The 24,841-nt window shown below is 36.0% G+C and overlaps 1 protein-coding gene across 4 annotated transcripts in view; it reads left to right on the top strand.

Moving 5' to 3' along the window:
- CD2AP (CD2 associated protein) overlaps positions 1–24,841 on the top strand; it is a 167,760-nt gene that overhangs the window by 54,473 nt on the left and 88,446 nt on the right. For all 4 annotated transcript variants that reach the window (XM_069065803.1, XM_069065802.1, XM_069065804.1 and 1 more), the window contains exons 4-6: positions 8,653–8,753; positions 16,232–16,352; positions 18,904–19,091. In XM_069065803.1, coding sequence (XP_068921904.1) covers positions 8,653–8,753; positions 16,232–16,352; positions 18,904–19,091 — 410 coding nt within the window. The remainder of the gene's footprint in view (positions 1–8,652; positions 8,754–16,231; positions 16,353–18,903; positions 19,092–24,841) is intronic.

Below are 24,841 nucleotides of genomic sequence, written 5' to 3'. Positions count from 1 at the left end.
ATGTGTTAGACACTTAATAGTTATTTCTTGGTTATTCATTAATCTGAGAGAATTTAACCCAGCCTCCTTTTTTACTTCTCCTTTCTCCTACTCTTAGGCTGTAGATTTTAGAAACTCTTATCCCAAACTTTTACCTAGATAAGCATTGTATCTACTGCCTATAATTTGTTAAAAGGATATAATCAGGCAGTCCATTGAGTATTTCCATAATGAACTTACAGTCATCTAAAGGAATTTAATAGAGTCTATGAGTTAGAATAATTCTTTTCCCTCTCAAATAATAGATGTGCTGTGTGCCCTTAAAGATAATTCTTAATATGTCATATCATCTTTGCTTGAACCTAAAGTCTCAAGGCCACATGTGGTTTTCTAGGTCCTTGGGTGTAGCCTTTGACTAAATCCAAGTTTCACAGAACAAATTATTTTATTAAGAGGATCTGTTCTGTTTGGAAATTTGGATTCAGTCAAAGGGTCGCACTTGAGGAACTAGAGAGCCACATGTGGCCTCAAGGAAGCAGATTCCCCACCCTATTTGTGTATAATGTGCAGAAATAATCCCAAATAAAATATATCAGAAGTAAAAAGGCGAGAATTATTAGCACAATCCAGACTTCCTTCTATACTGCACTATAAATAACCTTAAGGACTATTCTTTGTGTCATGTTGAAATATAAGGAATACTTAAGAAGTCAATTTTTTTATTTTTATTTATTTATTTTTTAAAGCAATTGGGGTTAAGTAACTTGCTCAAGGTTACACCGCCAGTTATTTCTGGGTGTGGTGCTAAGTGTCTGAGCCTGGATTCGATCCCTAGGTCATACCGACACTGGAGCCGGTGCTCTTACTCGCTGTGCTACCTGGCCACCCCAAGAAGTCAATTTTTTAAAAACCCAATGACTATAAAATACAATTATCTACCCCTGGCTTTGATTCTCTTTTATAGCTTTCAATCCTCCACAATAATTAAAGATATGTTATACTAATTTAGTACTCATGACAAGACTAATATATTGTGATCATTTAACAACTTTCATTTATTTAGCAAGCATCTATTTAATGCCTAGTAGTTACAAATGTTCATCAATATAGGCATTGTTCATCTTTGAAGAATTAAATTTATCACTCTTGCCTCTAAGGGCAAAATTTATTCAGCAAAATCCTTGTCAATACTTTGATCATCTATTTCAATTTTCAAGCAAAGACACTGCTTTGTGATTACCCCTTTCTGCTTAATATTTTTTCTTCTTTTCTCTTCTTTGAAATTGATATCTTTTTCTCATTATCTCTGACTACTCCTCACTTTCCCTCATTTTTGTTCCCTAAGGTTTGTTATGAGCTATTTTCCTTCTCTATATGAAAAATTTTTCTTTGGCAATCACATTCACTGTAATGGCTTCAATTATAATCCATCTGCAGATAACTCATGAAATTTTTATCTCTAACCCTGAACTCTTCCCCTAGGTCTATTCCCTTATTTCCACTTTCCTGTAGGGTGTCTTCTCCTCCATATCCCTGAAAATCAACATATCTGAAACCATGCTCATCATCTTCTATCTAGAACCTTCTATCTTTCCCACTAGTATTGATGACACTGCAATTCTCCCATTCATGTAGGCTTAAAAGCTTGAGGTCATTCTTCTCCCTGAACATGCATGCTCAATCAGTGCTAAAGGCATGCTACTCATCATTTCTTATAGCACAATAGTATTCCATTACATCGATAACCCACAACTTGTTCAGGCATTCCCCAATTGATGGGCATCTGTAATGGTAATCTGAAGATCTTCCCTGCCTGTTGGCCCCTTGATAGGCTTAAGTGAATCTGAGAACCTTCCCTGATTTGAAAATATACTCTGCCCCCTAATAGGCTGAATGTGGTCACATGGAGCCTGTGGTGGGAGGCTTGTTTTTCAGGAATGCCCACACCTTGTTACTTTGTGATTGGTCAGTGGGTCAAGAGGGCTGTGACATTCTCTGACCCAGGAGAAGGCTATATGTACCCTGATGTGAGATTTTGCTTTGGGGCTCACTTTGGGAAGAGTTGTGTGATTTGGTCAGATGAGACTCTGGGTAGCCATTGAGCCTCCCGGCTTTGAAAACCCAGATGTTGGTGCTTTCCTCTCTGGTAACTAACTAGGTATGGATGTAATGGTGAGACAGCTGGAAGCCCCATCTGCTAAATTGTGTTATTTTCTGTTGTAACTTCTGTTTGTATTCTCTGAAGTTCAGGGTGCTGACTTTTTCCCCTGAAATAGGTAAATGACATATGTTTGATTGATTAAAGTATGATTGTTAACCCATTTTGAGTTGCTTTCCTTTAGAAAAGCAGATCTAAGAACCTGTGCTAGCAGCCATACTGGGTATGGTAGGGTGCTTGCTGCTACAGCATTCCCTCAATGCCCAATTCTTTGCAAAACACAAAAAGATCTGCTATAAATATTTTTGTTTCTGTGGGTCCTTTTCCCATTTTTATGATCTCTTTGGAATACAGCCCTAGAAATGGCTTTGCTGTGTCAAAGGGTATGCACAGTTTTGTAGTCCTTTGGGCATAGCTCCAAATTGCTCTCCAGAATGGTTAGATCAGTTTACAACTCTACCAGTAATTGCATTAGTGTTCCAATTTTCCCACATCTTTTCCAACATTTATAACTTTACTGTTTTGTCATGTTAGCTTATCTGATAGGTGCGATGTGGTACCTCAGAGGCATTTTGATTTGCATTTCTCTAATCAGTAGTGATTTAGAACATTTTTTCATATGACTATAGATAGCTTTAATTTTTTCCTCTGAAAATTGCCTGTTCATATTCATTGACCATTTATCAATTGGAGACTTCATATGATACTGCTATTAACAGTGTACTATGTTCTGGTTCTGTTCATTTCACTTTGAATCTGGTCATAGATATTTACAAATTTTTCTGAAAGCATCCTATTTATTATTTTCTATAGCATAGTAGTATTCCCCCACAATCATATACCATAACTTTTTATTCCCCAATTGAAGTGTATCCTGTCAATTTTCAATTCTTTAGTACCACAAAAAGAACTGCTATAAATGTTTTTGTACATATAGTGCCTCCCCCACCCACCCACACACATAGTAGTGTTATTGCTGAGTTAAATGCTATACAGAGTTTATAGCCCTTTGGGCATAGTTCCAAATTGCTCTCCAGAGTGGTTGGATCAGTTCACAACTCCACCAATAGTGAATTAGTGTCCCAGTTTTTCCACATTCGCTCCAACATTTGTCATTTTTCTTTTCTGTAATATTAGGTAGGTGTGATGTGGTACCTCACAGTTATTTTAATTTGAATTTCTCTAATCAATAGTGATTTATATTTTTATAGATTTGACCCAGTTCTCTATGTGTTTGAAACATGAAGCCTTTCTCAGAGAAACTTGATGTAAACATTTTCCCCCAGTTTTCTGCTTTCCTGCTAATCTTGGCTGTATTGGTTTTGTTGGTGCAAAACCTTTTTAATATGATGCAAACAAACTTACCCATTTTACTTCCCATAATGTTCTTTATTTCTTGTTTGGTTATAAATTCTTCAGGTATCCATAGATCTGACAAATAGACTATTTATTTCTGAAAGCATCCTATTTATTATTCTTCTAATTTGCTTATGGTGTCATGTTACCCTTTGTCTAAATCATGTACCCATTTTGACCTTATCTTGGTATATGGTATGAGTGTTGCTCTATACCTATACCCTATCGCTTTCCAGTTTTCCCAGCAGTTTTTGTCATTTCTATTTCCATTCAGATTTGTTTGCTAACTTTGGGAAGAACTATTTCAATTCAGTGTATGAGATCTGAAATCAGATTCAAAGGATTTAGAATCCATGAGAGGAGAAGTGGAGGCAGTGAGTTCAGATGGTTTCTCCAAGACATTAGCCAAAGGGAGGGAGGAGTGATAAAGGACAGCAGCTGGTAGGGATGATAGGGTTAAGTTAGGGTTTTTCTGGAATACTAGAGTTATGGGTATATTCATAGGGATCTTCACAAGAAGAAAGTCTACATCTTCATGTGAAATGGGGGCAAAGGAGAATAGTGGGGGAAAGCCATTTGAGTAACATAAAATGAGGAGGGAGCTTTTTGGCAAATGAACTCAGTTTTTTCAGTAAATGATGAGACAGGGTTCTTGGCTGAGAGGCTCATTGAAAAGCATGCTAAAGAAGATTTGAAAAGGGAAGAAAAGTTTTGGAAAAGCCACCATAGTAAGTGGGATAGTGAATGCATTAGGGAGGTGTAAATGAATTGTTTTGATTCAGTGAGGGTCCACTTGAGAGTGTGTAACAAATTTTTAGTGGACCCAGTCAGCATGGTTTTGAGATTTTCTCCAGTTCTATTCAGTATTACATGAACAAGAGCAAAGGCACTGAATGACAGGAGGATTCCAAAGTTGGAGTTTGGTAATACATGATTGGTGATAGGACAAATAATTTAAGAAAAGAGGATAGTACAGAATTGAATTGATTCACCCAGGGGTCAAAATAGGGAAGAAGAAATGAGAATTTAGCCAGTGTAGGCGTGATGGTATGGGAAAGAACTGAGGGGTTGAAGGATTGGATCACAGTGAGGAGGATGGATGAACAAGGTTAGGGATTGAAATGCAGAGAAAGAAGACGTCATAAGAGGTTATGACCAATAAGGAAATTTCATATTTTGTAAGCATGAAAGTTGAACACTTGTGGTAATGATAAGATAAAAGGGTATGTCAATCTTTGTGTAGCTGAAATGGAGTGTAGAGGAGTAGTTTATGAGAGTTGAGTAAATGGGGAACTGGGAAGTTAAGGTCTTTGAGAAGTATCAATATATAGTTGAAATGCCCTCATACGAAGGCAGGACTTTAGGTAAAGAGAAAGACAGGGAGCCAGAAACTGAACTGTGGGAGGAAAGTGAATGTCTTAGGCTTCGATAACGGCTTTCAGAATGTTAATTAGGTTATACATTTGAATAGCATGCACTTTCCTTTTTTTTTTAAATCAGATTTAAGAATTCTTAGGTTTTTAAAAATTTTATTGATAACTTTATAACTTTTATTCTTAACATCTCCTACACTTCCCTGTGTAACCCTTTCCTGCTTCTCCCTGAGATCTACACCTCCTAACCAAGAATGAAACAGAAAGATAACAAACAACAAACCTAACGAACACATTGTAAAAGTCTGACATTCTTTGTAGCATCTACAACCACAGTTCCTTGATTCTACAAAGAAGTAGGCAAAGGCCTCTTTTTGTCTTGTCATTTTGATTTCTTAGTGTTCAGTTTCAGCTTTTGGTTGTTATTCTTTCCATTTGCATTGTTACAGTCATTTAGCAAAACTTTCAATCATAACAGTTTATGAAGTGAGAGTACAATCAGTACTAGACAGGGTGTAGTGTCATCAGGAGGGAGCTAGGTCTCAGTGAATATCTTAAGATCAAAAGAATGAGAAAGGAAAAAGTTTACAATTAAAGCAAGTTTGTTAACTGTGGAGCAGGTATTAATTATGGAAAGCATAATGGAAGGGGGTAGGTGGATTTGGAGTGTGATATTTAAGGGATAGGGTTGAGGATGATGGGAATAAGGGAGGGGGTAGTTGGGAATGAGGTATGGCATTTGTACATCAACTAGGGATTCAAAATCTCTCAGAGATTCTTTAAGGGGTTAGGAATGTGGCAGAATGAGTCCAGGTAGAGTATGAGAGGTTAGAGAGAGAATTCTTGCGGGCAGTGGGTGATCTGACTGTTCAAGTACCTCTTCAGTGATATATGGTGATGAGAAATTCTTTTCCACTCAAGGATCAGTACCTTATAGTCAGTAGGAACTGGTTGAAAGTATGAAGTTAGGAACATATGGAGATATGACCTGGGAGTGTCTGTCCAGAAGGCACAAGTTTTGCTGTGGGAGGATGGTGTGGTGAAGATTATGGCCTCTAGAGCACTGGAGAAGGCCCATTGGAGAAAAGAGACTGGAGGTTGTTACCTAGCTCAGGGCTGATAACAGGCTTAGTGGGTATATTCTACAGTAAAGAGATAGACTGTCTCATGCTGCCTTGTCATAAACCATGTTGCTTCTTCAGTGTGGGTCCCAGTATGGCATCTAATTTAAGATGCAAAAAATGGACATAGCTGTCATACTTCTGCTTTCCATGAAAAACATCCTTAGGGAAAATGTTGCTTTCTGTGGTAAATTTTAAGAGCTATTGCCTAGTTTATAAACAGAAAGGAAAATAACTATGGAAGACTTAATGTATGCTTTAGTAAGATAAGAAATCATGCTCATATTGAATATTACATACAGCATGTTAAGTTGTGTACTCTGAGTTTCAAAGAAGTATCAAATAGTCCATCTCTGGAGTTTTAGCATTCTTATGATTTTCAAGAACTTTCTAACATCATTGATTTTTACCACCCCTTCCTCTCCAGAGTCATCTCCCCTTTCCAGTTAACTTAACAGTTTATCAATGGCTTCACTGTCCTTTTAGTCTTACAGGCTCAGAATCTTAATTATTTTTTACTATTTAGAAAAAAATTATATAACCAGTCACCAAGTCCTATATTGCCTTAACCTTAAAAATCTTTTCTTTCTGATAGCATTGCTTCTACCTGAGACTAAATCTTTGTCATCCAAGTCTTGATTATTCAGCATCCTAATTGGTCTCCCTGTCTTTTCCTTCTAACTTCATTATTCTGAACAAAAGTGTGAAATTATTTTCTAAAATTATACTTTGACCTTGACCTACTTACTCAAATTTGAAAACTGCCTATATACCCTCCCCTGGCTTCAGTAATACCCTGGTTCTCTTCCTATCCAACTACTTCAATGGCTTATCTTTTTCCTCTTCCGCTTGAAATGTGAGTATCTCCCAAGGTTTTGTCTTGACCCTCATTTCTATTCTTTCTATTTTTTTTCTTTTTCTATTCTCTTCTCTGTATATGCAGTCTCTCCTCCTGAGCTTCACTGCTGTGTCTTCAGTTACTTTTTAGATATCACTAGGATGTCTTGCCAGCACCTCAGATTGAACATATTTAAGATTTGACTCACAGCTTTCCCTTCTAAATCAGCCCCCTCCTCTCAAATTCTTTAGTCCTGTTAATGATACCTTTTAATAACCAGCCCTGAAACCTTCAAGGCATCTTTGACACTTTCCTCTTCCCCTACATTAAAGCATTTGCCAAATCCTCTTGATTCTACTTCTATACATATCACACACACATATCCATCCATCCATCCGTCCATCCATCCATCCATCCATCCATCCATCCATCCATTCATCCATACATCTTCCAACTTGCATTGTCACCCTCTTCAAGACCAAATCATTTACTTGAATTATTGGAATAACCTCCTAATTGGTCCTCTTGTCTTCAGTCTCTCTTCTGCAGTACTTCTTTCACACATCTGTCAAAATTACCTTCCTGAGGTATTTTAACTATGTTACTCCCATATCAGAGTCCGTCAGTAGCTCTGTTTTCCTAAGATAAAAGTACAAACTCCTTATTTTACATTTTGTTGAAGCTTGGGCGCATGCAGCATGTAAAGCAGATCAGTAAATACAAGATAATTTGAGGAGGAAGAAAACTCAATTGGAGAGAGCAAGAAAAGAGTAATAGTGGCACTTGTACTGGCCTGAAGGAAACTAGAGAGTCTGAGAGTTTAAAGGTATAAGACAAATGTGCTATTAAAAAAAAGATTACTCTAACTTAATTGCTGACATTCCTTTGTATAAAGATTCAAGTGTATGTAAGGTTTTAATAATAGTAACTTCAATAGTCTTCAGTTCACCTACTTGAACAACTAAAATAGTAATCTTAAAAGTACACATAGAAGATAGAGAATCTAAGGAGGTGGGGGAATGCTATCAGAAAATAGCCTTTGCAAAAACGGGTAGAAGATGAAAGTTCAGATTTTGAGAAGAGTTAATAGGCTAGCTTTTCTGGAATAGAGAGTACATGAAGGGCAGTGATATGAAATACATTTAGAAAGTTAGGTAACAGCCAGATTGTGGAGTACTTTAAATGTAAGCTGGGGTAAGGAATTGATGCAGAGGTTAGCAGGGCTTCACTAAAGCTTTTTTGAACATTTGTGCTAGGGCTATTAATCTGATAGCTGTGTGGAAGATAGCTTAGAGAGAAATTTGGCAACTGATTGGATATGGAGGGTAAGGGGAAAGAGTAAAGAAATTGAATTTTCACACATTACTGTCTTCTAGAGTTGTGGAAGTTTTTTTTTAAAAATAGCTGACACTTAAAAAAAGCACTACTCTTAGACTTTGATCAGGAAATGGGCAATTATTGAACTGGAGTACTCTTCTGTGACTCATCTGTTGTGCCAATATAGCCTTTAAAAGTCCGTTTTTCTAGTCTTGTAATTGGCAGTGCCAATGTTTGCTTCTATGTAATTGGTGTATCCTGGTTTACAAATAGAAATTGTCATTGCCCAGAAGGGTGTGTCTAACTTGTTACTTTGTACTCAAATTGGTCTAACTAGGCTGGGGTTTGGGTCTAGAATGTAGGCTCCTTTGTGGTTAGCTCCTTTGCCTGCTTAAAAAGGTTCAGTTGTATAAAAATAACTTGTTAAATTTAAATACGTAAACAGGAAGGTGTTATTCTTATTTTAATGCTACTTTAAAGCTTAATTTTTTGTCATGTCTTTTTCTTTAGAAGCAAAGAAGCGGCAGTGTAAAGTTCTCTATGAGTATGTTCCACAAAATGAAGATGAATTAGAACTCAGAGTGGGAGATGTTATTGATATTAATGAAGAGGTAAGCAAAATAAATAAATAGATAAATTAAAGATAAATAAGGTATTTGATCTATCTTTTTTAGTACTTTGTTTACAGGTATAAGAAAAATGTGCTTTAAAAAAATTACTATGTAACTTAATTGCTGCCTAATTAATTTGTATAAGGATTCAAGTGTATGTATGCATTTAATGATAGTAAATCCAATAGGATTCAGTTTTTTTAAGTTTACTTATTTGTGAAGCTAAAATAGTACTCTGTTTAAAAGTATGCATAGATGATCACTTATATATCTAGATTTGAATATATTCTTTTTACTGAAAGTGATTTGTACAATCTATGATCTTTGGATAACAACTCTGTTATAGTATTAATTACATATAACACTATTACTTTTTTTTCTTTGTTTTCTATTGAAATTTTTAATCAAAGTAAACACATATAAGCTTTTTGATTCTGAGTTTAGCACAGACCTGAGGGGGGGGAAATAAGGTATTTTTTTTTCTCCTAATAGAATTCAGTAGTATAAACTAATTTTTTAGAATTCTGAACTAACCAGAATACTAAATAAAATGATCATTTCCACATATGAAGCCAAACAGAATAAGGATTACATATGAAGCCTAAAATCTGTTTTCCTTTTAAGTATATAATAAATTCAATGTGTGACTTTTAGAGTTTTCCTACATTTTTCTGTTTCCTTCTAGTCCTTTTGTTCTCTTCTATGCATTTTTAAAAATGTCACTCTCCTTTCTTCTTTTGTTGGCCATTCTAATGCTAGTCTCCCTTCCACTCTGCTCTTCCAATTTAAAACAAAACACTCTTCCTCTGCCCTTTTTTTAAACAAATAATTCATAGTCAAGCAAAGCAAAGTCCCACACTGGCAGTTTTTGAAATTTGAGTAATTTTTGAGTAAATGTTATTCTGCAAATTGAATGAGTTTGTGCTGTAGCGTAGACTGTTAACTTTTTTTATTTTGTGGCAGTTCTTCGCATTCTGGTGAATGAAGCCTCTTGACTCCTCAATATTTTTAAATACATAAAATACATAATATTACAGAGGAATGCAACTACATTAAAATATGGTTATCACAATATTTAAAATACTAAGTCATGGATCCCAAGTTAAGGATTCCTTAGCCTTCAGCATTTTGGATATTCATGAAAACATTTATGCTAAATAAACCCTTCCCTGATTTGGTCCCTCCCTCCAGTCATCATGACCAGTTAGAATTGGCTTTTAAATATTCCCAACTTCTCTCCACCTTTAATGTAGGATTGTTTTTAAAGAGAGAGTATTATTTTATAAATTTTCTTGGTAGTTATCTGTAATAAAGATTATTATCTCCAAGTATGAATTTGAAGAATAAAAACTACAACATATTCTGGTGGGGAGTCAGATCCATATGATTGTTGCCACTTTATTTCTCTGTTTAGGTTTGTTTAAATTTCAAAGAGGTTTTTATATTAATCTTTGAATTAATTAATCCAGCAATATATATTGTATATTACATACAATATAATCATTATTACTGCCAAATGTCCAAAAGTTCCTTGATCACATATCCCAACTCTTAGTCTGAATTTAGAGGCATAATATGAGATTTGTATAAAAAAGTGGATTCTCCAGAATTAAAATAGATTTTAAAAAATATCTCTTTGGTAGAACAGCCTATATTAAATGGTGTTATATAATTATATATGAAGCAGCATAATATTTTAGATAGGTAGCTGGCTTATGATCCAGGAAGACCTGGGTTTGATACCCATCTTGGACACATTCTGGGCAAGTCACTTAGCCTCTCAGTGTTTTATAGGCAGTTTTCTAAAACAGTAAATTAAAGAGAAGGTACTGACCTGTAGGGGTAAAGGAAATTGACTCCTCTGGAGTTTCCTTTATCAATGAAATCACAATTCTAGCCTCTTTCTCTCCCTATTTTTTTTCCCCTAAAGAAGTTAAACAGGGAGCATTTAATTTTTTTTTGTTTTAAATTTTATTTTATTTTATTTTTTTTAATTTACAGAAATCTATTTTTTTTCTTACCTCCTCTCAAATGGAGGAAAAAAAAGTCTGAGGCTTTGTACCAGCTTCTCAAATATTTGTATATAATTTTTTACAACTTTGGAAGTGGAGTACTTCAATTTTAAGAATTTTTCACAAGGTTTCATCTATCTCAAGATGCATTTCCTCCCCCAATCCCCACTTTGAAATAGTGTACAGAAAAGACTTATATGGGGAGACAGGATATTTACTTGCCTAGAAAAAAAAATAGAATATGCCTTACTTATTAATTGATTACAGTATAATAGAGGTCTCTTCCAGCTCTAGATCCCATGTCGTAATCTTAAAAACAATAATAAAAGCCTGTTGTGCTCTAGTATATGGAAAATGGTAAACAAAACAAAACTCTGTAATTATTGTTCTCTAATTTGTAATCATAGGAGTGAAATATCAAGTAGCAAGTCAAATAATGTAGCGAATTAATGGAATTACTATCTACTATTAGCAAAGTAATGTAATTTTATTATTTATTAGCATTCCTATTATTGATGCTAATTAATGAGGAAGTGAAGGTCCAGAGAAGGGAAGTGATTTGCCTATAATAATATAAGAAACAGAGTTAGAACTTGAACCCAGCCCCTTCTGACTATAAATTCAGTTCATATGAGATTATGTTAAGATATAAGGTGTTAAAATTGAAAGAATGCTGGATTTGGAGTTGGAAGATGTAGATTTGAATCACTTTACCTCTTTGGTAAAGGTGAAGGGCTAGACTAGATGGTCTCTGTGGTCCTCACCAACTTGAGTTTAATTGTTAACTTCCTTGAGATGTCTTTCACATTTGCCTGTTGTAGACATCCCAGGGCTTTTGAACCTTTATGACAGCAAATTTATGTAGTATCTTCACTGTCAGTCTATTATATATAACTAAAGAGTTTCCTAAGATACCTTTTGCTTTGTCTTAGTACTCTGTATTACTTTCTTTTCTTTTAGGATTTATTTTCTTGCCTTTCAGGTTATTCTTTACCCAAAGTCTCAATTTTATCTATTCAGCTATATTTCCTGATATTCTTAAACATCTAGAGTTTGCTCCATTTTGATTGATTTTCTCATTGTATTTACCCTTCATACATCCTGCTACTTCTGCCCTCTTCCTTTGCTTTTACTGTTTTGCCTACATATAATGCCTTTGATCCTCTCTATTGAGGCAATTTATCCAGGTTTCATTATGATTATGAGATGTGATCTCATAACTTGGAATGCCGCCCTTCTCTTTCCCAAAGTTCTTCCTAAACCTCAAGACTTAGTTCAAGTTCCATTTCTGCTGTTACATTATCTCACTACTTCAGTTCTTATTAATTTTTCCCTTCTCTGAATTCCTTTTTATATTTACTATCAAGACCATTCAGTTTTGTTTGTAAGATATGATAGAATTTCCTAGTTTTCAGATGCTTTAGAAATTACCTAGTCAGACTATTTTGGGACTAAATGAAATTTGATGAAGTATAACAGTGTTTTTAGAGAAGGAAGGAACATTGGATTTTGTAATCAAGAGACCTAAATTCCTTTATAACCAATATTTACTGGGTGACCACAATCAAATTACTTCCTTTCTCCTGGTTTTGATTTCCTTATGTCTAAAGTGGGGATAAAATAATACATTTACTATCTATTTCACAGTGTTGTAAGGAAAATGCATTGTAAATGTTAATGTACTATATAAGTGAGTTACTTTTAGTGGCCTCTCTTCTTATTTTATGCATAAAGATACAAGATCAAGGTGATTTGCTTAGTGTGAAACAAGTCTCCCTTGACTCTTAACTATCATAGGATTTACTGGTGGAAGGACCTTTATAACTCATCTCTCCCTGGCATTCTCATTTTACATGGGAGAAAATTTGGTCCCATAGAAGGAAAATGAGTTGTTTAAAATCACACAGGTAGTAAGTAAAAAGCCAAGATTTGAACCTAGGTACTTGTGACTGCAAGCATTGTGTGTTTTCCACTGTGTCATTCAGTTGGCTCCTATTGAGGACTTCTTCTACCATTGTTAATTGGTACCTGATTATCTGCATATTTTGTAGGCAACTTGAACTCATCATATCCAAAACAGAACTCTTTATCTTTTCTTCTAAACCCTCTACTCCATTTTTGTCAAGGGGGCACAATCCTCCTTGTCACACAGGTTTACAGCCTTAGAATTAGGTTTGAATGTATCTGTCCTATAATGTCCTTTGTAGACAGTTTCTGCTACTGCCTTATGCAACTTCACCTTGCATTCCCATTTTTCCATTGTAACTTAGTCCCAGAACAATACCAGTTACTCTAGGTAACAGAGAGGATGCTGCTTTGTGGTAGGACACCTCCATCCCCCACCCCCATTTCTCTGATAATGCAGGCCACCACTGATCAATACCCTTTTCTGGTTATCCTTTCCCATTTGCCTCAAAATCTCCTCATGGAGTCCATGCCTTCCCACTCTTCAGGTGCTCATTTCTCCTAGGGATTCCAGTTCCCCCTTCCAAGGGTGGGACAAGTAGTCTTTTTATTCACCAGATCCCCCAGACCACACCTAGCAAAAGGTTCCCATCTCCCTTCTCCCATTATATAGTATTCATCAGTGGAATCCCCTCTCACTACCAAAACAAGGCCTTTTTCTGCCCTTCCCCACTTTTTTCCTGATCACTTGCAAAATTTGTTGTTTTTGAATTTTGCATTGTTAATTTTAACTGCTGTGTGCTTAGGAATTTGCAGCCTTGGGCATTTTTCTTTTTAAAAAAAATATTAATTAATTTTTATTTTTCAACATTCACTTCTGTAAGATTTTCTCTGCCTTTCTTTCCTCCCTCCTCCCCAAGACAGCCTGTAATCTGATATAGGTTCTACATATGTATTCATATTAAACAAATTTTCACATTAAGTCATGATGTAAAGAAGAATTAGAACCAATGGGAGGAACCATGAGAAAGAAGAAAAAAAAAGAGGAAAAAGTATGCTTTGATCTGCATTCAGACTCTGTAGTTCTTTTTCTGTTTGTGGATAGCATTTTCTATTATTAGATCTTTGGGATTGTCTTGGATTCCTATATTGCTGAGAATAGTAAGTCATTCACAGTTATTCACTGAACAATATTGCTGTATGCATCAGTCATGCAAGTCTTTACAGGTTTTTCTGAAATCATTTTGTTTGTTATTTCTTATAGCACAATAATATTCCATTACAGTCAAATACCATAGATTGTTTAGCCATTCCCCACTTGATGGATATCCCTTCAATTTCTAATTAGTGGCCACCACAAAAAAGAGTTGCTATAAATATTTTTGTACGTGTGGGTCCTTTTCCCATTTTTATCATTTCTGGGATACAGACCTAGAAGTGGTCTTGCTGGGTCAAAGGGTATACAGTTTTATAGCCCTATGGACATAGTTCCAAATTGCTCTCCAGAATGATTGGATCAGTTCACAACTCCACCAACAATGCATTAGTATTCCAATTATCCCACATCTCCAACATTTATCATTTTCCTGTTTTGTCATGTTAGCCAATCTGATAGGTATGACGTGGTACCTCAGAGCTGTTTTGATTTGCATTTTCTCTAATCAATAGTGATTTAGAGCATTTTTTTCATATGACTATAGATAGCTTTAATTTCTTCCTCTGAAAACTGCCTGTTCATATCCTTTGATCATTTATCAGTTAGAGAAGCACTTGTATTCTTACAAATTTGACTCCATTCTCTTTATATTTTAGAAATGAGACCTTTATCAGAGACACTGGTTATAAAATTGTTTCCCAGCTTTCTGTTTCACTTCTAATCTTGGTTGCGTTGGCGTTGTTTGTGCAAAAGCTTTTCAATTTAAATAATCAAAATTATCCATTTTGCGATTCATAATGTTTTCTATCTTTTTTAGTCATGAATTCTTCTCTTCTCCATAAATCTGACATGTAAACTATTCCTTGCTCTCCTAGTTTGCTTATACTATCTACCTTTCTATCTAAGTAATGTATCTTTTTTGACTTTATCATGGTATATGGTGTAAAATGTTGGTCTGTTCCTACTTTCTCCCATACTATTTTGCAGTTTTTGTTAAATAGTGAGTTTTTATTCTTGGGTATTTTTCTCAAGGTAATTTTATTTTCATTTGATATTTCATTTTCTGCCTTCAGAAGTTCTTGTATTTTTTCTTAAATTATGATGTTCAGGTTTTTTGACTTGTGTTCTTCTAGGAGACCAACAATCCTTACATTGTCTTTATGCATCTTGTCTTCAAGATTGGTGTGTTTTACTTGGATAGAGAGCATGTTGATTTATCTCTTTATATTCAAGGTCTTTGAATTTTCTTTTTTCTGATATCTTTGGTGATTTCAGTCTTTTTTCCCCTTTATTTTCCCCATTTGCTCAGCTATCTTGACACCTTTCTCTCTGATGGTTGTTTCCTCAGTGACTACATCTCGGAGTTTTTTAACTTCCTGCAGAGCCGTTCGTGGTTCACTAGCCTTGGTCTCCACTTAAGGTGACTTTTTTGGGGATAGAAATGACCCCAGTCAGATGCTGAGCTCTTTCCCTCAGGCTTAGTGGTATGCTGCACAGGTCTTCCCCTCACCCCCTATATACACATACCTGTCTAGTTCTTTACTTCTTGATTACTCTGGCTTACCAATTCAGATATGTCACACAGGTGCCACTGCAGCCAGAGGTGATTTTTGCTAATGTGGAGTTTAGTTCTCCAAGACTCTGGGACAAAAGAGGTGCAGGGTTGAGTTAAGCCTAGGTATGTGTCCTGCCTTGTTCCCTCTGTTTTTCCATTCTCCTTTAGAAATCTGTTGCCATGCAGAATGCTGCTGTGGTGCTTGGCCAGTGAGGATTCAACAAACTCCCCACATCCTGGAGCAGGGTCTCCCTGGCACTGGAAAGAGGGAGGGTGGACCAGGGTATGGGTTTGCGTTTTGTTGCAAGTCTGTAACTCAGTTTTTGGGGTTGACTAGTGCAGCCTTGCTGCCTGTACCATGATGAGTGATGGGAAAGAGAATGTTGACTGAGCTCAAAGTAGACTTTTTTTTTTTCTTAAATTTTCTGGGTGTCCTAGATCATGGAGACATTTGGAGTTACGTTATCCTTTAGGCATAATTTCTGTCCCTCTCTTTGGTTTATTTCACTTTTGCCTCTTAGAATCTCTGGCTTCTTTTAAGACTCAGATTAAATGCCAACTTGTCTAGGAGTACTTTTGTCCCCATGCCCCCAGTAGATAGTGCTTTCCCCTCTAATGGCACCTTAAATTTGCTCTATTTGTTTTGTATATGCTGATTTATGTATATGTTTTTCTCCTGCAGTAAAAGGTTAGGGTCATTTTGGCTTTTTTTTTTTTTCATCCTTAGGGCTTTGTGCAGTGATTGCCATATAACAAGCACTTAACAAATTCTTGATGATTAATCATTGCTCTGTCAGTGTTTTTAGTATTTTCTTTTTAAAAAACAAACCTGAATTATGAATTCTCTTAGGTAGAAGAAGGCTGGTGGAGTGGAACTTTGAACAACAAGTCAGGATTGTTTCCTTCAAATTTTGTGAAAGAATTAGAAATAGCTGATGATGGAGAAGCCCATGAAGCTCAAGAGGAATCAGGTAAATCATGTTGACATTGGAATGTAGCATAATATTTTGTTAATTGATCAAGTGATCAATAAAGAGGAGTAGCATTAAAAAAAAACCCAACTAACACACCTGATAGGGAAATAGCATGTGCTATTCTATAATTTTTAAAAGCTCCTTCTGGTACCCCTCTTTAAGATGTCATCAGTAATTTGCTAGTCTTCTTGCTTGATGATCATTTGTGAACCTTTTAGCTAATTCTCACATAATTTCAGACTTAATGAAATTATGGAAGGATTTCAATGAAAGAATCAAATGAGAAAATATTTGCAAAGTTGCTTAGTACAGTGCCTGTCATATAGTAGAAGCTTAATAAATTCACGTCCCTTCCCTTCTCCTCTTTTTTTCACCCTCTCTTCCCTTCCCTTTACTTCTCTTCCCCTGTGCTCCACTCTCTAATAAAGAGTGGAGAATCAAATAACTAGGTAAGAGAAACTGAATTTGGAAAGTGATAGAATGGGAATTTATAAAGATTAAGACTATTCAGTCAATAATTTTTCCATTGTACCATGCTACTCCCTTAAGAACTATACTTATGTAGGAAACAGTACGAAAGAAGTTCTCTGACCAGGGATATGTAAAAATAAGGTGGTTTCCCAAGGAGTATTGATGATGCTAATTTAATTTTTTTTTAACTGTAGACTTCCTTGAAAACATCAACCTAGAATGTAATGTTTATCAATCACTAATGACTGATTGAATCAGCTAGTCAATTCTTCATTAAGATTGGGAGTGGGGGAGAGGGTTGAGAGTAGGACTGAAACCTAGGGTCTAATCCATCCTTTTGGAAATAGGAAATGATTGAGGTAGTAATACCAAGGAAAGCTATATTATCATCAAATACATATATACAGTTTACAAACTTTCTAGGAAGAATTTTAAAAGTACAGGTAACAACCATTGTGATATCATACCTTGAAATGTAAAATATTTCCAACCAATTTGCTTATGATAGGCATTGATGTTGCTTATCATTTTTTATTTTATCACTGGTCCTTTCCAACTTTTCCCTAAGACTGATTTGAATTTACATTTTAGATGAAGTGGTTTTTATTGATGAAGATATGAACTAGACTCTAAAGTTATGTAGGGATCCTGAAATCTTGAATAAAACTTTCTGGGTGTAATTTTTTCCTTTAGTTTCTTTGCAAAGACATTGGGGATGATGTTACAGTTTTAGTGTGAAGACTTTTGAATTCTGACTCTTAAATTAGCATGATTTTTAATAACTTTGAAGAACTGTCATTATAAAAATGAAAGCTTAAAAATATAGAGCTAGAAGGACTTTATCATATATTTATCATACATTTGGCTTCCACAGATGGAAGCCCAGGGAAGTTTAAATGACTTGTCCAAGGTCACATAGATAGAAACTGTCAGAGGCAGGATTTAAACTCCAGTCCACTGACCTCACCGACTATGACTTTTACTATGTGCCATGCTTTCTCCCTAGACCTCTCAGTCCAAATCTGGACTTTGTGTTTATGGGTTTGGAGCCAGTGGTTGGAAATAAGCTCTAATTCTCAGATGCCAAATGAATGAATGCTTTATGTAGAGCAATTATGGAGAAATTAAATAATTAAATATGTAGTTTTAAGTTGTAATTTGGAGATCCTGATCTTTTGATTTGTGAATAGAAGCATTAGAAGTCTCCTTGCCTTAATCAAACATCATAAATTTTGCTGGATAATGGTCATGTGCAAACTGTAGCAATCAAAACATTTAGTGCTTTCATATAAAAAAAACACATTTTCCCCGTTGTGTGTTTGTTACATATACACACATATGTATGTACATGTATTAAATGTATATTTATATATGCATATTATATATTAAATTATTTTGTCTTTGTATATAATACTATGATACATTATATATAATCAATTATAGCACTATATATTGGCAGTTCATATTTGTTATGTACAGAATATATGTGCCACAGTTGCACTGTTTCCTCTCCTTTTTCCACTTCCCTTTTTTCTCCTCTTCACTTCCTTTTTTTGTTTAACCACTGCATTCATGCTAGAGCATTAAAATTTCTTAGTGTTTGGCATAAAAATGTATATAGTTATTTGAGTCTCTTGCACTGGCCTCACAAAATCTGAACTGTGGTTATTTTAAACCCTTCCTTTAAACTGATATAGTGATGAATTGGACCAGAGACTTAGTATTATAAAGTTATTTGTTGATTTTGTATTAACCAATATTTTTACTCAAGGATTAACTTTGTTGGAGAGGTTAAGGAAAACACATAAACATATCTGATAAATGGCCACAGTTTTGCTTTTTAATTTGTCTTCCAGTTTGTGAAGGAAGATACAGAGAGACATAAACTAGTTAAGTTATATTTTTAGTAGTAGATCATTGTTAAAATATGTGGTATATACTGTCAGTTATGTTGAAGTTCAGAGAGTTGGTAAAGAGATTAGTGTAGCCTGAATATATAGATAAACTTTCCCATGTGGAGTGAAATTCAATATTTTTTGTTTTTGTACTAAATTTTCTTATTTTTTTTTTCTTTCAGAAGCTGTTTTTATTAGCCCTACCTCACCTTTAGCCTCTCTAGGGAATGAGAGTGAAACTGCAGCTGGATCAATTACACAGCCAAAGAAAATTCGGGGAGTTGGATTTGGAGATATTTTTAAAGAAGGTTCAGTCAAGCTCCGGACAAGAATGGCTGGTAGTGAAGTAGATGAAAGAAGACCGGACAGGGTATGGAACTGAACTTTACTTAAACTTGTTATACTCTTAGAGCACTTTCAAGTTCACTTCATTTTTGTTTCATTTGATTTTTTTTGATGTGATGAATAAGCTAGTGATTATTTTACACAGAAAATCTGAGATATTTTCTCAAAAAATTTGAACTAGCTCAAGTTGCATGTTTTCTAATTCTTCTTACTTTTTTTTTTCTAAAATGTAATATTATTAAGCAGTGGGAGTATCTTTTTATATATAATTAGTCTATAAAATGGATAGCAATAATAAAGTGGTGGGGGGGAATGTTTTATTTTTCACATGAACTGCCCTCTTATCTCTTTCAAGAGATGCTTTTCACAATATACTTTACAATTAGATAATTGATTACCATCAGAATTATTTGTGATTTGACAGTAAAATAAGCATATTGGGATTTTTTTCACTAGAGTGAACTTCTGCTGTTGTTCAGTCACTTCAGTTGTGTCTGACTCTTTGTGACCACATTTGAAATTTTCTTGGCAAAGATACTGGAGTGGTTTGCCATTTCCTTTTCCAGACCATTTTATGGTTGGCCTATATAAGGCAAACAGGATTAAGTGACTTGCCCAGGATCACACAGCCAGGAAGTATCTGAGGCTAAATTTGAACATTGGAAGATGAGTCTTTCTGTCCAGGCCTGGTGCAGTTGCCATCCAGATGCCCTGAGAAATGTGACCATAAGAAATAACAAATTGTAATGCCAAAGAAACAAATCATAGTAAAATGTTTTTAAAAGAATAGAAACCTTTAAATATGATTAACTCTTGGGAACAAACAGTTAACCACAGGTTTAATACCTTTTACAAAAGCCATCAGGTAACCCTAATACCTTAGAGTTTTAGAAATATTAATTTTCTCTTTTCATTTTGAAATGTTAACAGGGGATTTTTTTGTGACTATTAATTCAATGGAGCTTTTGTTTAGTTGATCTTTTAGTTACGTCTGTAGTTTTTTTTTTTTTGCAAGTAAAAAACAATTGTGATGTTTCCTTCTAAAGTTTTGGCACCTTTGTGATCCTTGGCATCGAGTAGATTTAGGTGTAATTTGTCATCCTCTTGAGTTTCTGAATTCACCATATTAATTGCTTTATTGTAGTTTTTATTGGAAGTTATAGAGTTCAAGCTCTTTGAGAGCAAGGACTGTTTTTCATATTGTGAAAATAACGTGCCATGTCAAGGCACAATATATTTGAATTGCATATAAAAGATGTTTAAGATGTGTTTGTTGAAAATGTTAGGTAGTAGTGACAATGTTATTTCCCCCACCTAAAGAGAAGAAATCAAGATTCACAAAACTTTAGCTATTTGACATTTTTATTGCTTACCTATTAGAAGATTTAGATGTCTTAAAGGGCCCTTTAAAGTGTTAGTTAAGGACCTACTTTCAGGTCAGATGGTGACATGAAAATTAATAAAGAAGCCTAAGTCTCTTATATCTGCAACAGCAAAGATCTAGAAAAGGTCTAAGATCGATCCATTAGTAATCAGGAAATTTAATCACAATAGAGAACCAGCATTAACTTCTTCAAACAGTGCAAAGCTTTAAAAAACATAGCCAATGTACACCAGAGAAGGGTCCCTGCCAGGGAAGTTAGCACGCATTAAGGCAAACAGGTTTGAATTCTGCTGGTTCTGTAACTTAAGGATGTTCTAAGGAGATCAGAAACCCATAGCCTTCTCGCTGAGAATGTTTTAGGAAAGTCAAAGTCATATCTTGTTCTGACTGGAGTCACTTTGGGAGGTGGAGGAGAGAAGCTGATAAAGCCAGGGGAAGTTTAATCTCTTATAGGAACTTCAGAAATTGTGGACAGGACCAAACAAGGCTTAAATATTCTGTCTAAAAGTACAAAAGTAGAGGTAGAGACTGGCCAGAGTACAAAGACCCAAATCAGAAATTGAGGCTGGAAATATGAATAAACAAGAAAATACTGAACCCAGTGAAGTTCTGTGGATTAAGAAATTACCAATGGAGGATTCTGGGAAGATGGTGAAGTAGATCAGAAAATTCCATGCTCTCCAGATTTCCTCCACAAACAAGACAAAACAGCATCTCAGGGCGAATGCAGAGCAGTTAAAATAAAGAAGAGTTGGGACAGGACAGTGGTTCTCCTGGGACAACCAGAGAAGATCTGACATTTGGTCCCTGTGAAGTGTAAACAGTTCCAGGCTAGTTCTCAGAAACAGCAAGTAGCAAACCCTGGGGCTAGCTGGGTTGGGAGGTAGCCTTGGCCCCAGCCACAGGAATTTTCACCTCTTATACAGTGTGGGGAGTCAGGTGTCTGAGCAGGGGAAGATTGAGGGAACCTTTGCTGATAAGGGAAATCAAGCCTAGCTGTGCTGGGTAGAAATGGCCCTGGGCAGGAAAGAACCAGCACAGTCCAGTGAATGCAGAAGCAGTGGGACAGGGAATGCCATTGGCTATGGACACTTACAGGAGGGCATAATTCTTGGTTTCAGTTCCAAGCCAGAGGGGAGAACTGAAGAAGGATCTGAGGCCAGAGACACCATTCCCCCATATCCCAGGACTAGAGGTGATTACAATAACAAGCTTCTATAAAAAAAAAAAATGAGCAGGCAAAGGAGAAAGAACCCAACCATAGAAAGATACTATGGAAATAGAGAAGACCAGGTTTCTACTTCAAAGGAGATATTGAAGCAAAAATAGCCTCTTGTACTCCAAAGAGCAACGTCAAATGGTCACCTGCCCAAAAAGAATTCATCAAAGAACTTAAAAGACTTTAAGAATAAAATGAAAGTGATTGAGGAAAAAAAATTTTAAATGAGAACAATCCAAGAAAAACAAGATGATTATGAAAAGAAAGCCAACTAGAAAAGGAGATCCAGAATCTTAAGAAAACGACTCCTTGAAAATTAGGATTGGGCAAGGGGAAGCCAGTAAAGTTATACAAGGCCAAGAAATAACAAAACAAAATACAAAGAATGAAAAAAAATAAAAGATAAAGTGAAACATCTCATAAGAAAAACAACCGATCCTGGAGAACAGATCAAGAAGAGAAAACAAGAATAATCAGACTGCCTGAAAGCTATGATCAAAAAAGAATATTGATATAATAATACAACAAATAATTAAATAAAATTGTCCTGCAGTGTTACAGCAAGCGGGAAAGACAGAAATAGAAAAAAAATCCACAGATTAGCAACTGAAAGAGATCCTGTGAGGAAAACCTACAGGGATATTTTAGCTAGATTCTGAAATACCAAGATCAAAGAGAAAATATTATGAGTAATAAGAAAAAAAATTCAAATATGACAGAGCCACAATTAGAATTAGCCCAGCAGTGTCTACACTAAAAGAAAGCAGGTCTTGGAATACTATATGTTGAAGAGCAAAAGATCTGGGCTTATGGCCAAAAATAACATACCCAGCAAAGTTAAGCATAATCCTGAATGAAAAGAAAAATGGATATGCAATGAATTGCCACACTTCCAGGATTTTGTTGCAAAAAGACCTGAAATCGATAGAAAATTTGATATATTAGATCCAAGAAAAATATGAAGTAAACATCAAAGATCAATTACAGGGGACTCAATAAGGACAGACTGTTTACCTTTTATACAATGTAAACTGTATCTCTAATTGTTATTAGTAATTAGGTAGTTTGAAAGAAAAAGATTGGGGTAGAACTGAGTATGATGTGATAATTAAAAAGTAAACTTTCTAAGAAAAGGTAAAAAGAGTAGTTATCTTAGACAAATGAAATGTGACAGGAAGAACTGACAGAGGAATTAGATGGAGGGCTAGAAGTTCTGGAAGCCTACTCTCATTGGGAATGGGTTGAGGGAATAGTACATATATATTTAAAAGGGCATAAAAGCCTTCTAAATTCAGAAAGAAATTTAAAAAACTAAGAAGATAAGGAGGGGAGAGAGGATAAGGGAGGAATTTTAGGATGGGGGGAGAGGATAAGGGAGGGATCTTTGGGGGCATAGGTTATGTACCGTGTTTCCCCGATAATAAGACACTGTCTTATTAAATTTTTTTTTTGGACAGAAAAACACCAGAGGGCTTATTTTCAGGGGAGGGCTTATTTTAATGAACATTGACAGCAATAAACAGGTAAATGTGAACAAAAAAATGTACCTTTATTCAATAATGATCATGTCATCTTCTTCAACAACATTGTCATAAGTGTCCATACCCTGAATTCCGTCCTGGATGTCTTGCGCCTCCATTTCCTTCAGAAGAAGTGGACCCAATCTGTCACGTCCAGCAATATAGCTCTCTTTAAATGAATATGTCTTGTCCAGGTAACCTGCTCGTAGTGCCTTGGCGACACAGCTGTCAGTAATTTTATCCCATGACGTCTTCACCCAAGTCACGACTTCTTGCAGACAGGGCTTCACAAAGTTTCCACGCTGATTTCTTTCCATTCTATTTTCAATGTAGTCATTGACTTCCATGCGCAAATGGTCCTTGAATGGCTTGTTTATTGCAACATCAAGGGTCTGGAGATAGGCAGTCATTCCTGCAGGAATCATTACTTGATCTATTCTTCTCTCTGCAAGGAAGTTCTTCATTTCTTTAGCGCGGTGAGTGCTGGCTGAATCCCAGACTATCAGACCTCTTTGGTTACCTCGTATAACAAGTGGCAGCATTAAATCAACCCACTTTTTTACGGTATAACGGCTTGTGTACACCAGGCTTTTTTGGTTTCAAGAACGTAAATGCCAGATACAGGTTCAATCTTATCTTTCTTGCCCTTACTGATGATTAGAGGTGTGGCTTTTTTTCCATCCAAACGAATTGCCAAAACACAGGTGACCCGTGCACTTTCATAGCCAGTGGTGGGAATGTAGATTGACGTTGCACCCCTGTGATGAATTGTTGTTTGAGATCCTTGTCCCATAAACACTGCAGTTTCATCCATAGCAATCATATTGCAGGTTTGGTACTTGGAAATGTCTATCCTATCAATAAAGGACTTGAATGCAAGTGCACGTTTAATAACTTCAGCATCTTCCAGCTTAAACAGTGTTGTTGATCTTCTTAGGGACAGTTCATACCGTTGAAGGAAACCGTCCAACCAGTGTTGTGATGCTTTGAATCCTTCTGAGACCATTTCAAACTCTGGTGCCATTGAAAGGGCAAATGCTTGAATACCGTATCAGCCCTGCGCACAACCAAGGCCTTTGCTCTCCTGTCAGCAATGCATTCACCAATGAGGATCTCCAATTCAGGATATAAGGGCTGCCGACCTGATCCAGACCTGCGCTTTTTCCCTTTTCCCTCATCCACCTGTTGATTGAGGTTATTATAATCTGCTCTCCATTTTCTGACCATTCGAAGATCCAAAAGTTTTTCTTTACAGAAAACTGCAAGATTCTTGCCATGTGACTCCTCTACAATTGCTTTCTTATACTCAACAGTATAGCTCTTCCTTTTTGTACTCATGTCTGGGGGTCAAAACAGGCAGAATAATAAAATTATGACCATCAGTCCTTCTTTTCACTCCATCATGCCCCCTGAGTTCTTTTTTCCTCCATCATGCCCTTTTTATCCTCCATCATGCCCCCTCACTCCCGCTTACATACCGGGTTTTTATGTTGTCCTGCCTCAGCTCTCCTCCGCAGCACTGCTCTCAGTGGCGCCAGCAAGCAAATCACTGGGGAAGAACAGGATGACGCGCTCACTGCTGCAGCTCTGATTGGATGCAGTTCGGAGTGCAGCGTGCGTTTCACGGGGGGGGGGGGGGCGGTGCATACAGA

The sequence above is a fragment of the Petaurus breviceps genome, unplaced genomic scaffold (genome assembly GCF_028583685.1).
Source record: "Petaurus breviceps papuanus isolate PSGF00001 unplaced genomic scaffold, PetGlider_PUasm1.0 90701, whole genome shotgun sequence".
Classification (NCBI taxonomy): Eukaryota; Metazoa; Chordata; class Mammalia; order Diprotodontia; family Petauridae; genus Petaurus; species Petaurus breviceps.
Note: the sequence above shows the minus strand (reverse complement) of the source record. Positions and strands in the feature narration are given on the sequence as shown.